Source organism: Brachycentrus maculatus, unplaced genomic scaffold (genome assembly GCF_059751285.1).
Source record: "Brachycentrus maculatus isolate JH-2025_06_01 unplaced genomic scaffold, ASM5975128v1 h1tg000315l, whole genome shotgun sequence".
Taxonomy (NCBI): domain Eukaryota; kingdom Metazoa; phylum Arthropoda; class Insecta; order Trichoptera; family Brachycentridae; genus Brachycentrus; species Brachycentrus maculatus.
The window spans coordinates 3,839,027-3,853,804 of NW_028281064.1; the positions used below are offsets into that span (position 1 = coordinate 3,839,027).

The 14,778-nt window shown below is 33.6% G+C and overlaps 1 protein-coding gene across 2 annotated transcripts; it reads right to left on the bottom strand.

Moving 5' to 3' along the window:
- Positions 1-521: 521 nt before the first annotated feature.
- in (inturned planar cell polarity protein) lies at positions 522-14,361 on the bottom strand. Of its 2 annotated transcripts, XM_088268167.1 has the most exons (13): positions 13,991-14,361; positions 12,660-12,832; positions 11,189-11,382; positions 8,667-9,671; positions 7,861-8,120; positions 7,140-7,230; positions 6,446-6,626; positions 5,360-5,633; positions 3,870-3,981; positions 2,462-2,547; positions 1,700-1,882; positions 1,008-1,160; positions 522-924 (listed from the first exon to the last, which is right to left on the bottom strand). In XM_088268167.1, the coding sequence occupies exons 1-13, from the start codon at positions 14,134-14,136 to the stop codon at positions 819-821; spliced, it is 2,964 nt and encodes a 987-aa protein (XP_088124293.1). In that variant the 5' UTR covers positions 14,137-14,361; the 3' UTR covers positions 522-818. The 2 variants fall into 2 exon arrangements, with proteins under 2 accessions (XP_088124293.1, XP_088124294.1); XM_088268168.1 differs by lacking the exons at positions 522-924; positions 1,008-1,160; positions 1,700-1,882; positions 2,462-2,547; positions 3,870-3,981 and adding an exon at positions 4,932-5,137 and having other exon boundaries at positions 13,991-14,268.
- Positions 14,362-14,778: the final 417 nt, after the last annotated feature.

Genomic DNA, 14,778 nt, shown 5'->3' on the forward strand with positions numbered 1-14,778 from the left:
GGTATATATTACTATCTATCCTTAGGAACTACTTTAAAGATAAATAAAATAATCACATTATATTATTAAATATTTTAATATTTATTACAAAATAAATAAATTCTTCATGTCTATTTTAATAAAATTAAAAAAAAACTTTTACCTTACTTCATTTTCTCTAAATGAAAGTAAAAATGGAATGAAATATAGTTTATTATTCATGCAGATGAGTGTTTTATATGTATAAATAATATAAAACAAACAGACATGTTCAGTTGACATTTTGTTGATTCTCTTTCAAGGATCTATATCTCAATTTGCAGATATTACGGTGACATGTTTGGACTTCAAAAGACTTGTACATACAAATTTCTACAAGCGTGTATGAACAAGTCTGTAGTCCCGAATACTTTAACTATATGTAGCTGCTACTCTCCCTCTCCCATATAGCAGTAATACTGTATTAGCATATTATAGTACGAACATCTTTAATAATACCACGGCATTTTCACCCTACAACTCATCACTAAATTATTGGAGTATTTTTTTAAATTATTTTTTATTTATTCATTTATTATAAGAGGTCGAGGGATCTTGCATCCCTAATGTCACTGCGACCATATTAGATCTATTGTGATCTCCCTCCGTGTCAAAACTCACTCTCAAATGAGTCATGTAGCTCACGACCTGTCTTGATGGTAGGAGCTTCACCTTCTCAGAGTCCAGTAGTAGTCCTCCAAGGATGTGAGCGAGTGCGTCGCAATTATAGAGAATGTGGATGGGTGTCTCGTTATCTTGGATACAAAACATTGTAGTATTAGATAATGTACTGAATAATATTAATAATTTAAACCGAGTCTGAAAGCTATCTCCACTATGTTCTGCGGAACGGATTCATGACAACAGACGTACACTTCTGAAGACTGCTGATTTTCAAAGAGACGCCTGCAACAAGCATGTAAAATATTTTTGATACATGGTAATACAGAATGAGTTTCAAAAAAAGAAAACAGTAAAAAAAAACTCACCCTATAACCCAGTAGCTAAATGAATCCCCAGATTTTTTACTTGATGAAGTTTGTCCAAATAATTTACTTGGGACATCAAATAGAATACCATGTTCTTTGATTGCCACCAAGGATTTGTTTACTGAACTCGACGGTGACAACATTTTCTTGAACCTAGAATAAAAATAAAGTAACAATATTGATTTGTAATTTTTACTTTCCCTAAGTACTTAAGCATAACTAATTAAGTTTATTTGTCTTTATTACTGGCAACTCTTTGGCAGTATAATCGCAACTGAATCGTACTATGCAATAGATGCAGATTTTTTTTCTTTTTTTTTTTGCATTTCACAATATATTATAATTACAAGATACATAATGAAAGAATACAATAAAAATCAGAAATATAAATAGATTAAAAGAAGTAATATAAACTGCAAATATTCGATTTTAACAGAAATCAAAAAGATGAAAATGTAAAAAGTTAACAAATAAGTATGTACTACATATATGAGTTATAAGTTTATAACAAGAAGCAACTAAGATCTGTTTTTTTTTAAATAAATAAATTAAACAAAATTTTAAATCGATACAAGTTTAGATAATTAATGTCTATCATATAGTCTTTGTGGAATGAATTAAACAGATTAGAAGCTATAAAAAATAAAAGGAAGGATTGATTGAAGCGATCGTTTAAAGAAAATGATGGTTACCTTATAGTGTTTTGTAACAGGGTGTGTATTTTTTGACTTGCACGCCTAAAGTTTGCTAGAATATGTTTGAATAATTCACTTTCTGACTGTTTTTGGACGTGGACAGTTGGCGCCAGTAATATCCCTCTTTCACAATCCAACCTTATGAAATGAAGACAAACATTGTCCGTTCCAGCTGTTATTCTGTAAATAATAACACAAACATATAATAAATGGCTAAGAATTGCATAGGGGCTATTCTACAAAAGTAATTACTGATTAATTTTTACAAGTAAAATAAAATTTTTACAAGTAAAAATTGTAAAATAAACAAGTAGAACTAACTAGTTTTAATTTTACTGCAAAAAGTTTTTCAGGCAATCCAATAAATGTGAGTAAGTGTGTGAGGTTCACAAATTGCCTTGACATTAAGTTTAAAACTTTCACATTTCAACTTCTCAACATGGATGAAGAAGAATATGGAAGTCTGAGTATTTACAGGCCTTATGATCTGTCATAGACTGGTTAAGTGGAGAAACCCAGATTTGTGAACAAGGATTTGGACATACCCAAAGATGTTGTTTAAAACATTTCAATGAAATTAAATCCGTGATTTAGAATCAACCAAGTGTGTATTTATCCGTATTAAATGATATAATAAAATAAATGATTTGGTCAGTTTTCGCACTATCCACACAATATTATGGTAAATATACAAAAGGTGTAAATCTTTTGACGTTTCCTTTTGTGCCATTTTAAAAAATCAAATAAACTCCAACTTACTTAGTTGGCAGCACTAGGTCCATTTTCTCCAGAAGGGATTGGCTCAAATCAGATAAATCATAACCTCCACTGTATTGACTGTTTGCCTGGAATAAATTAAATGTCATTAACGAAAGGAAGACTTTTTGGAGAAATCATGTGGGATAGCAGCAGACAGCAGCATAAGAGGTAACGAGCCGCCAGGAAGACCACCTAAACGATGGAGAGAAGCTGGTCTTCCACCTCCCAGGAGCGGACCGGAGAATAACAGGACACAGTCCTAACCATAGAAGACGAGATACAAATCACTATAGACTGTATTTCAGTCTCCTTTTTTATAGCGAAAACAGGATCTGTCCAAAGTTTTGTGAAACCTTAACCTTTCCCTTACGGTGCTAAAAACTTTACGCGTGCAGCAGTGATATGCATTTTGTACACCTTATGAAAATGTCATTTAAAAATGGCAAAAAAGTGAATATTCCTAAGTATTGCTTTTATTGACCATAGTTGAAGTTGAAATGTATCAATTTTGTAATGGTAAGTATCTAAAAATGAAAAAAAAATACATCGCAAGTAGCCGCCATAGCTGGTGTTGCGGCACGACCACCTGAAGCACGACATGCACATTTCACAATTTGGATGGGTGTTTTTTACGCCTGCGGACCGCTGGCGACAAGATTTGAAAATCATATATATATTGTAAGGACCTTAACAAAACATATTCATGTAAAAACATTAAATATGTAATTCATTCATTTCTGACTTTAAAATGAGGCCGGCGCAGAAGGTAAAAATACCCTTCCCGTTCTTAAGCATCAATCAACTGAACGGGTAGAAATACCTTTCCCGTCCGAAGTGTGGTACGTGTGTTGAATATTTTATACATATATGGAAACTAAACAAACAAAAAACATCAATTTTTAAATGTTGTAAATAAATTATCTGGTCAAATTATAAGCTTAATAATAAAAATGAAAATGGTATTTTCTGGCGTTTCTCATGTGTGTGATTATAATCCGGGATTCGGATCTCACATACTAATATAAGAGTTTCTGCTTAATAAAAAGCTTCTTTACATCTCACCAATAGATGTCTCTAGTGAAGTTTTAGTGATTCATGAACAAGGTTTCTAAATTGGTTCATATATATAGAACTTCCAAGAATTTGAGTAGTGTGGTTGTCAATAATGGGTAGAATTGGTGAATGTTACACGTGTGTAAAGTGATCACTCAAACCAGCCTATGACGGTCGTAAGCCCCGTAAATGCCCAGACTTCCATATTCTTCTTCATCTTTGATGAGATGTCAAAAAATAATATAAAAAACATCAACATAGTTACTTTTAGGAACATATGTTGTTCATGAAACCACTCTGTAAAATGCTTCAGCGTTAGAAAACTAATCAATTGCATTGTATATTACTTAGATACCTCACAAGCGTCCCATTCTGCGTCTGAATCTGAAGAGAGGGAGTTTCGGTTGAGTCTCTCTTCTCTTTCTCGGGCAACCCTTCTTCCTTCCACCCTCTCTTCGCCTACTTCACTAGAAGAAAAAAAATTATATATGTATTAGTCAAAGCCTAAAACAGGTCGTAGAGGTTAGTCTTTGACTGATGTGGTTTTTCTCAATTGGCAGTGTCCAATGCCTTTAGACAAAGCCAAAATAGATTATAATTTCGCCCTTTGACTGACATGTTTTAATAATATTGGCAAACCCATGGCAAAGCCAATATATTATTTGAAAAACGAATGGGTGGGAATCGGTACTGTAGTCTAGAAATTTATGTGATACCAATTCATTTTGCATAGGACTTGCTTGCGTTACTTTTTTTCTCAGCTGTCAACACAACCTCAACAACAAAAACAATTTATGTATTAATTTTAAATCAAACACAGATTTTTTGAGTCTACTAAGTTGTATTTTATTAACAAAAACACATAAAAAATCATATTGTGACAATTGTTTCGCCTTGTTAGGGCATTATCAAACGAATGTGAAGATCAAATGGACTACGGTCCTTATGTAGCTATACAATTCTAAGTGACAGTTTTAACACGTGCAGCAATAATTTATGGGAGACAACAGTAGCTAATGGGGGATGTAGGTAGGTACCCTTATATTTATTTTCTGGGAAAGGAAGAATTTATTGACATGGCCACATTTTGGAGAATTAATATTTTAAAGCTTAATACAATTGTTGGTAATATTATTTTTAAGAATTTATATATGTAGATGTAATTATTAGTTTATCAATAACGCATCATGCAAGCGTTTACATAGAGAGAGATGATGTACAGTAATAGTCTATTTAAATATGTTTAGCAGTAGTGAAGACATAAGGTTGGTTTGTTCATTAGGATGAAATTAAAATGGAGTTCTACAAATTAATTGCCAAATCAATAAATAACAAAAACAATCTTATTTATTTTCTCAGCTGTCATAAATTCCCCCACGCATAGTCCCTTTTTCTTCTTCTGTTCATGTCGTATCAGGTCCCCCTGACACTATCATTTGAGAGCAATTGTCCTTGTCTTGGGCAGCTCTAAACAGCGCCTTGGCGGTCCTGATCCCTATACAATCTCTTATGTTTTGGAGCCAAGAGATTTGTCTTCTGCCCACACCTCATTTACCCTCTATTTTGCCTTTTATGATTATAAAAGACAAAATAAAAGGTCGATTTGCATGGTTCCTGGGTAATCTATTTAAAAAAAGTGGAGAACTAGCTAAATAAAATGAATATAATATAAAGGTGGAGACTGACCGGAGCATTTTGTCGTAATGTAACACGTTACGATGCGAGCATTCAGGCAGTCAGTACACCGAATCGAGCGCTCCATCCATAGTTTTGGATGCTCGGTGATGCTCGCCGCGAGCGATGTTACGACGAAATGCTCCGGTCAGTCTCTACCTTAATATTCACCTAGTACTTTTCTGGCTGCCCGAGTCTTCAGAATAGGTAATGTCCAAATTGGACATGGAACTTGCATTTGGGTTGTGAGACCTGGCCCACTGGCTGTTGTTGACGTTACTTTGTGACTGTGTAGAAGAGGATGTTGTGAACGAATCATCATTTCCCAATGTGCTGGTGCTAATGTGTTCGCTAGAATGGTGACGTCTCTTCAAAATCGATTGAATCTCTGGAGATTTTTTGGAAACCGGGGAAGGAGCCTTCTTATTGAATGCAGCGGCAAAACCTAAAATATGACAATTTGTACATACAAACATATCCATATTTATTTTAAATCAAGTCAAATAAAATCAAAATGAGTAGATAAATATAAAATTCAGTTAACACACTAAGGACGGGAAAGGTATTTCTACCCGTTAGGTAGATTGATGCTTAAGGACGGGAAGAGCATTTTTACTTTCTGCGTCGGCATCATTTTAAAATCAGAAAAGAAGGAATTATTTAATGTTTTTTATGAATATTATATACCAATCTCTTTATCAAGGTCTTAAATATATCGCTCACTTCTTTTAACAACGTCATAAATCAAAAATTGTCAATTTTCAGCTGTGCATGTTTTCGGAATGCCCAGAAAATGCACTATATCCCAGGAAAAGAGGCATATTTTTAACTTAATATTTACCCGCTACAGGGCAAAAAGTGTTGTTTTGGCATTTTGAAGAAAAGGTATTGTTTAATTATTTTTTTAAATAAACTAAATAATTTTCAAATGGAGAAAAAACCTTCAGGTTTTACCTAAAAAGATCTGTTGCACAGTAAAAAGTTGAATAAGTGGCTTTATATTAATTTTTAATACATTGTATTATATTTTTAAACTTTAAATACGTTCTCCTGAAAAATCAAGTTTTTTGATTTATGACGTTCTTGAAAGGGGTGAGCGATATGTGCATAATTATCAAATTCCGTCGCCAGCAGTCCGTAGGTGAAAAAAATACCCGTCCGAAATGTGTTGATATTTTTAAATGCATTTTCTGAATTTATGGGTTGTAATTAATATTTGCTGAGATGTTTAGTCTTGAGAAATAGCCATATTATTACCGGAATCTTTGTTATTCTTAAGTTTCGGGAGTAAGAGTTCAGGCTGCGTGAGGACTTGAGGTCGAGCGTTGCAGACAAACCACTGTTGCAAGAACTTGTCCAAGCCAACGTCCATCAGCAGATCCAAGCAGCTCTCGCACTCTTCCACGTAAAATGGCTCCGGCAAGATTCTACCCTCGGCCTGAAACATTCATACATTGATAGAACATTATCAAACACTCTTAAGTCTGTCCTAAGAAGACGAAACGCGTCACGTATTAACATACATAAATAAATGTAGAATTCAATCCAGCAAACCTTGTTTTATTTTGGATATATTACCCAACAATTCAATATGGAATTCTACCAACTGTCTGCAGTTTCAATAAACATTTATATAAATTCAAATTCAAAGTGTCCCAATATTTTACAATGATAATATTGCTTCTATACATATTAGTAATGTTGCGAGGCGTTTGTGAAAGGGAAGTCTTAGATAGATATAAAGAAGTCTTTACAACATTTTGAGTGCACCATAATACTTGTTCACAAATCTGGATTATCTCCACTTCTCAATAGTGAAAGTCTGGGCATTTACAGGGTTTACGCAGCCTATGACGGCTCATAGCCTGTTTTAAGTGCCTTTGCTGTTGCAGGCCCGATGGTGTGAAATGGTTTTCTACTAGCAATTAGAAACAGTGATTCATCAACTCACCTTCACGGTAGCTAAACCTGCCTCTAATAATGTTACGAGAAGCAATTTTCCTTTTCCAATTATGACAATAAACCATCGACCGAATGGAATTCTAAAAAAAATATATATTGTTAGATATTTGAAAAAAAAATAGTTTGGAAATAAATTCGACGCCTTAGTACAATACATATAAGTGATTTTTTTACTCTAATATTTATTCAATATTACCCAGGAATGGTACCTAAGGCGGAGGGCTGATCACCTTACCTTCATGTTAATGATCAAGATAACACTGCGTTTATATGATGCAGTGCCCTACGCACCATTGGGATGCGGATAAGGGTTTGAAGAAGAAGAAGCACAATAAATGAAAAACATATTTTGACACATAATAAAAGGACCCCGACTCCTGCAGATATAGTAAATTCATACATTAAAATAAAATTTCAGGCGTCGCAGTCTTCCAAAGCATAGTAATAAAAATTAGGTTAACCCTTCGTGTATCAAATTTGTTACATAGCCAAAAGCTAGTGATAAAACATATATCAATATCTCATAAGGATAACCATTGCATGTTGTTGCAAATTTGATACATAAGTATTTTCTTGATTGTTCTGTGTTAAAAGTTTTTCATTATTTTTAAATTTATTTTTCCTCTAATGTTGTTGGTAAGATACAATAGATTTTTTTTTAAATGGTTTAAATAAAAAATTCATGCAATGAAGGGTTAAAAAATTATTACTTATAGATTTCAATTCCGCTAGTCTGTCTTCCAACTTCTTGCAGTCCCCTGTTGCAACTGCTGACATACACCTCCTTCCACACAATGAGATTCTGCACACTCTCATCTCTGGAGATGGACAGGAAACCTTGCATCCGCAGGAAAGAATGTACGTCTAGCAAGTCCGACTCCTGAAGGTGAGAAACTAGGAGGTGACCCGAGTAGTATAAGCAGGTTCCGATCACAACAAACAGTCGCTGACAGTCAAACGGATCATCATTCTGTAATGTTTAATGTAATAATTATTTTCGGTTATGTTTAATGCTTTTGTCTGCCTCTGTAGTGTAATAACACTGCGTAGTAACACTGCGTTTATACGAAGCAGAGCCCTATGCACCATTAGGGTGCGGATAAGGGTTTTATTATTATTATTATTAATCTAGTTGCAAAGTCAACTTTGATGCCGAACACAGAACTAAACTACAAATAATTAAAATCAGATACTACAGAAAGATTAACCAGAATGGATAATAATTAAATTTCCCAGATAATCAATTTCCAGTTTATTGCTAGAATATTGAAAAATGTACAAAAAGTGCTTTTTAAGCTTTTGCTTTTGCTCTTGCCACTTGAAAAGCAAACTGAAACCCAAAATAAAAATAAAAGTAACAGCTACATTTTTTCATAAAAGAGTGATTTCAATGACTTTTTAAATACAAAACGCCTTATATAATTCGCTACTTGGTTGATCTGACCCCGGTTAATTTAGAATCTGCTGTACCTCATTTGTACATGACAATACGAGACCAAATAAAGATTTAACTCACCCATTCTCTGTAATCCGCCGCTTCTAACTCGGTCAGAGCGTCGTCAATTTGTAACTGAGCTTCCCAGGGTAAATTCACACCCTGCGCCATCGGGAGACATTGCTCGAATAAAGGTTGCGAAGGTGCTTCGCTGAGAAGTCTTATATTTTCTAAGCGAACGCCATTCTGGCAATCCCACCCGTAGCCGCAGGTCAGTATTTGCGCAAACAATCGGGAGAACAAATGATCCAACTTCTTAACATTCGCACCGCTCTTAAAGCATTTGTCTAAAGTTTGATAGCAAAACTCCAACATTCTGACGAGTTCTCTATTTATATGTTTCAGTTCGAACAAGTTACACTTTTTATCCGGCAGTGCCAACAGTAAGAGCTCGTTCCCTCTCGATGTATACGCAATATTCACAAAACAGTCTTTCACAAATACTGTCGAAGAGGAAGGTCTCCATTGCTTGGAAATTTCGGGTATCAGATGGTTCAAAGTCACAAAAGTGCCACGCGATGTACAGAGGAAATTATGCTTCTCGGGACGCGGGTAGCAGTACAAGACTCCGTCATTCTCCGGGCCGTCTTCCGACAACCCTTCAGAAGTCAGGTAAAGCACAGAAACGGGCAAATCTCTCAGTATTTGGGTGAGGACGATCTCGTGTTCGTTGGTCGCATCGGTGAGATGCCTGACCAGATCAGAATACGAACTATTAGACTTATTGAGAATATCGGGAGAAACTTCAGTTGCGGCAACTCTCTGTAGAACCAATTTCACTTGCATCTTTTCTTCCGGATAATTACTAAGAATTTGTTCAATATTGTCAGAGGTGACATCTTGGTTGTCAATCTTCTTCAGCCAGTCACCGATTTTGATTTGCCTCTGATTTATGGCCTGACCTTCTGGCAAGATCCCCGAGACCATTACGCGTTTCCCGTCGTCAAATGTGTTGGTAGAAATACCGAACAAGGATTCTATTTGACTAATTCTTCTACCATACTTTAGTCTGTTTGCAAAATCCACCTAAGAAAAGAAGTTTATAAATTATAAATTTCAAGCAGTAAATATTGTAAGGTGTTTTTCTGTTACGTGTAACTAGACTTTTATTATTATAAAACAATTTTTGGATTGTGGACAAAAACATCTCACAAAATATTGTAACTGATTTTAAAACCCCTTAAATAATAATAAACACCTCCAAATGGTTATTATTAAAACACTTAGTACTTAACTGTGACTGTAAAAATGTGTAAAATGCAAAGCGAGATAACTGCAGACATAAGAAACAATAAACAGAGGTAAATGGAACACTTTATACTAGAGTAAGTACGAACCGGGGTAAGTATAACAGGGGCAACCACAAACAGGGTTAGGTGAGAAAAGGCACAACTGTTGAGCGGGTTTAATAGCTCTGAACTGGGATGACTTTGCAAAGGATAACAAAGAATACTGGCACGGAGCTGTCTTCAGACTGGGATCAATGCAAAGAGAGATTACTGTGACAGAACAAATATTTTGGACCTTGTAACTGCAAACTGGAGTAACAGATATGGCAGTGGTTCTGAACGTTTTTGAAGTCAGGGAGCACTTTTAATTTATGTACATATTAAAAGTTGTATTTTATTGTAAAAAAATCACATAAAAATCAATTTTGTGACAATTGTTTCGCCTAACAAATGTTGACGAATGAAGACATTCGTTTGAAAGTGCCATAACTAGGTGAAACAATAGTCAGAAAATGTATTTTTATGTGTTTTTTTAACAAAAAAATACTACTTAGTAGACTCATCGGTGTTTGATTTAACATTTAATACATAAATTAAAATGGAATTCTACAAATTAAATGCCAAATCTATAAATGACACTTTTAATCATATGGAAAATTCGTGGTATACTAAAACTAAAGATTCAAAAAACATACAACGATAACCTTTATTAAAAATTAAACTGATTATTTTATTACAGACAAGGTAAAGTTTTTTATTAAAAAAAGGTATATTATATTAATTAATGCAGGTATAATTAAAGTCTCTGTTATCGTATGTGGTTTTAACTGAACAGCAATCAATTCAGCAACCTTATATGAAGCTAGCTGTGCCTATGAAATTTTCAGTTTTTTCAAAATATTCAACTTGTTTAGCACACAACTTCACTTTGCAAGGGTGCTGCCATCTAGCCATTATACTTGCAACTCAAATGCCACAGTAAATGAGCCAACATTAAATTTGGGTTTTCATAATTTCGCGGAGCACTTGGAACTAGCGTAACTAGGAACACCTAATGATATTTTACACATGCAATGACGTTACAAAGGTTATATTTATTTATAAAAATATATAAAAGATAAGAAAAAGACTATTATACCATTAACCAAATAAAACAATAAACCTTGAGTGTAAGTCCCTCTCCAAGCACAAGAGCTCAGTCTCTTTTTTGGAGAGGCACAGCGAAACTAAAATTATAAGTTTGCCATATGTATAAATGTATATAAATTGTATTAAATTGAATAAATAAAAAAATTTATATTTGAAAATAGGTACCTCCATAACAAGCTCCTTGACTTCTCCCTCTTGGCTTTCAATGAAGGTTACTTTGGAAGCACTAGTTGCATCCGTGTTAGAGTGTTGGTTCTTTACCGGTTGATGTTCCTGGTTCTGTCCGGATTTTTGCTCTTTATTAGATTTGGGTTTTCCTCTAGAACTATTTCGGCGCTTCAAAAGTTTTAATAATTTCCCTTTTATAAAAATTAACATAAAACAAGTGAGTAAGAATAAATAACCATTTTCCGAGGAGAATTGCTGGTTAAAAAGCAAAGCCGGTTGAGAGAGGCATGCGCCTATATCAAATTCTCAGAGTGCATTTAACTCTTACCACTCTGTAGGCCAGACATTCTGGCCCGTATGATTCTAGTAGGCAGCTCCGTGGGCCACAATGTGTGGCCCGGCGCAGGTATAACTTTAATCACTTTTTTCTCTATCACCCAAGTATATTCTACGAAAAAATATTTCAGATAAATACAGTTAATCTTAATTAACATGGTCATACGAATTGCCAGACAGAGTGTCCCAAAATTAGGGAACCAAAATATTTATTTTGATGGTAGAAAAACGTTGCATTTTTTTATCAGAGTGGCTGATCAGTTATGAGAAAAAATGGTCAGAGTGGAAAAGGTTAAAAAGTAAAAACAATGATTGTGTATCAGAGTACATTAAATGCATACATAGAAGACACATGGATGTGGAAAAAGCAATAACTATGTGTTAAAAAAAGTGCTATTATGTTTTAATTGCTCTGTCCATCCCTTCTGTGAAATAGCGTAAAGATTAGATCTTCTCCGCCTTATTTCTCATTACTGAGGGTTGTGACCCTTGTGGAAGCAATGACTCTTCTCCAGTTATCCCTTGACTACACTGCACGTAGCGCTCCAACCACCGAGGTGTCTGCTGCTGCCTTAACTAGATCGGTACATTGTGTGGGGGATCTTCCTCTCCCTCTCTTCCCCTCCAGGCTACCGATCACAACCAGAAGGATCAGTTAATTAGTTAGCTTTATGATTGGGTGTTTACACTCTGGGGTGTTTGATAATGTCCTAAGAAGACGAAACGCGTCACATATTAACATATACATAAATAAATGTAGAATTCAACCAAACAAACCTTGTTTAATTTTGGATATATTAGCCAACAATTCAATATGGAATTCTACCAACTGTCTGCAGTTACAATAAATAAGATTTATGATTGCCTATGTTAGGAAGTATGTTTATTTCATGTGCTAACTTTGATATTTTGTTTATCAACAACAGTAGAAGTCAGGTACATTTTATTTAAACATTGAATCTGTGAGTTTGTTTACCGACCGATCTTCTTTTTATTCAGCTGATTAACTGTCCGAACAGTTTGATCAGTTTGATCTGATACCCGAGTATCAGATCAAACTGGTCGCTAAGTGAATACTAACTGTACTTCTTAAAAGACAACTTATACAAATGGTTTCCAAACACAATATTACCTCTGGAACTGCGGCGAACAGACTGCCTCGTGAAACCTCCCCTGTCTACTGCTCCCGAATTACTATCGGCCTTGGAAAGAAGAGCAGCTTTCCCAGCACCTTTTTTCAAGTCACACACAATGTAAACCAACTCTCCGTCTTCCTGTACACTAGGATCCCATTCTGGTACCGAACTAAACAATTAGACAATCAATAAATTACTACAAGAACATTCACTAATACAAATATAGTCAAGTAAAATCAAGTCCTTTACTTATGTGATTTCGACTTACGTGAATTTGTACATACCGCTCACTCCTTTCAAGAACGTCATAAATCAAAAAACTTGATTTTTCAGGAGAACGTTTTTAAAGTTTTAGAATATAATAAAATTTATTTCAAATAAATATCAAGCCACTTATTGAACTTTCTACTGTGCAATATATCTTTTTAGGTAAAACCTGAAGGTTTTTTTCTCTATTTGAAAAACATTTGGTATATTTCAAAAAATAATTAAACAAAACCTTTTCTTCAAAATGCAAAAACAACACTTTCTGCCCTGTAGCTGGTAAATATTAAGTTAAAAATATGCCTCTTTTTCTGGGATATAGTACACTTTCTTGGCATTCCGAAAACATGCACAACTGAAAATTGTCCATTTTTGATTTATGACGTTCTTGAAAGGAGTGAGCGATACAGGATTATTTTTCAAAGGTTTTTTTTTCGTCAAAAGTCGTTTGTTTACATAAATTTTTATTTTGATGAGATAGTCAGAGAGAAAAAGAGAGAAACGGCACTGGCACATCGCTCATTCCTTTCAACAACGTCATTTATCGAAAAACTTGAATTTTCAGGAATCGTTTTTAAAGTTTAAAAATATAATGAAACATATTAAAAATAAATATCAAGTCACTTATTGAACTTTTTACTGTGCAACAGATCTTTTTAGATAAAACCTGAACGTTTTTTCTCCATTTGAAAAATATTTAGTATACCATATTTAAAAAAATTATTGAACAATATCTTTTCTTCAAAATGCAAAAAGAACATTTTCTGCCCTGTAGCGGGTATATATTAAGTTAAAAATATGCTGCTTTTGCTGGGATATAGTACATTTTCTGAGCATTTCGAAAACATGCACAACTGAAAATTCACGATTTTTGATATATGTCGTTGTTGAAAGGAGTAAGCGATATGTACTTATATCCTTTAAAACTAGCGCATATTATTACATACCATTTTTAAAAAAAATATCTCAAAATTTTTTTTCGACTTACATGAATACATTTGGAACAAATTGATCACGTAAGTAGAGGACTTACTGTACATAATAAAAATTTAATATTTGATACCTTTCAGAATCAGAATAATAGGAACTCGAAGAGCCACCCGACCAATTATCATCGCCAGAACTTGATCCTGAGCTGAGGTCTTTGCGAAATTTGTTAGTAGATGGAATATTATTCACCAATAATGGCTTTCTCTCCTGATTTTCCATTATTTATTTTTACAAGTTGTCGAATACAAGATTTTGTTAATCACAACTTCATGTTCTGGCAAGCAAAAACCAAACTATTCTAGTAAAATACTCGACGTGAGTTCTCTCGCTCTACGTTTTAATTTCAACCGGCATCAAATGTGACAAAAATCTTCTAATAGAGCTAATTGTATTTATAATTGTCAAATCCCACAGGTACCAAACAAAAACAAAGTTTCTGGCACATTTCTGGTGCCTAGAGCATAGAGCATATTATTACCACTTACAGGTGGTTGTCGAGGTGATGAAATACGTACCTACCTGCTGCGATTATGAAAATAAATCGATTATTCAACATTTCATTTGATTATTTTAATAATTCCAACATTCAATTATTTAAAAAAAAATATGTTTAATAAGATCTACATATATATATATATATATATATATATATATATATATATATATATATATATATATATATATATATATATATATATATATATATATATATATATATATATATATATATATATATATATATATATATATATATATATATATATATATATATATATATATATATATATATATATATAAATATGACTTATGTATGTATTTTGTTTTGAAGTATTGTTAAAAATTATAAAAATTTTATATTGA

Coding starts and splice junctions, on each gene's coding strand:
- in (XM_088268167.1), bottom strand. CDS start 14,136: ATGGAAAATCAGGAGAGAAAGCCATTATTGGTGAATAATATTCCATCT. Junction 1,161..1,699: donor CTGTTACAAAACACTATAAG/GTAACCATCATT, acceptor TTTTTATTCTAG/GTTCAAGAAAATGTTGTCAC. Junction 925..1,007: donor TTTAGCTACTGGGTTATAGG/GTGAGTTTTTTT, acceptor TGCTTGTTGCAG/GCGTCTCTTTGAAAATCAGC.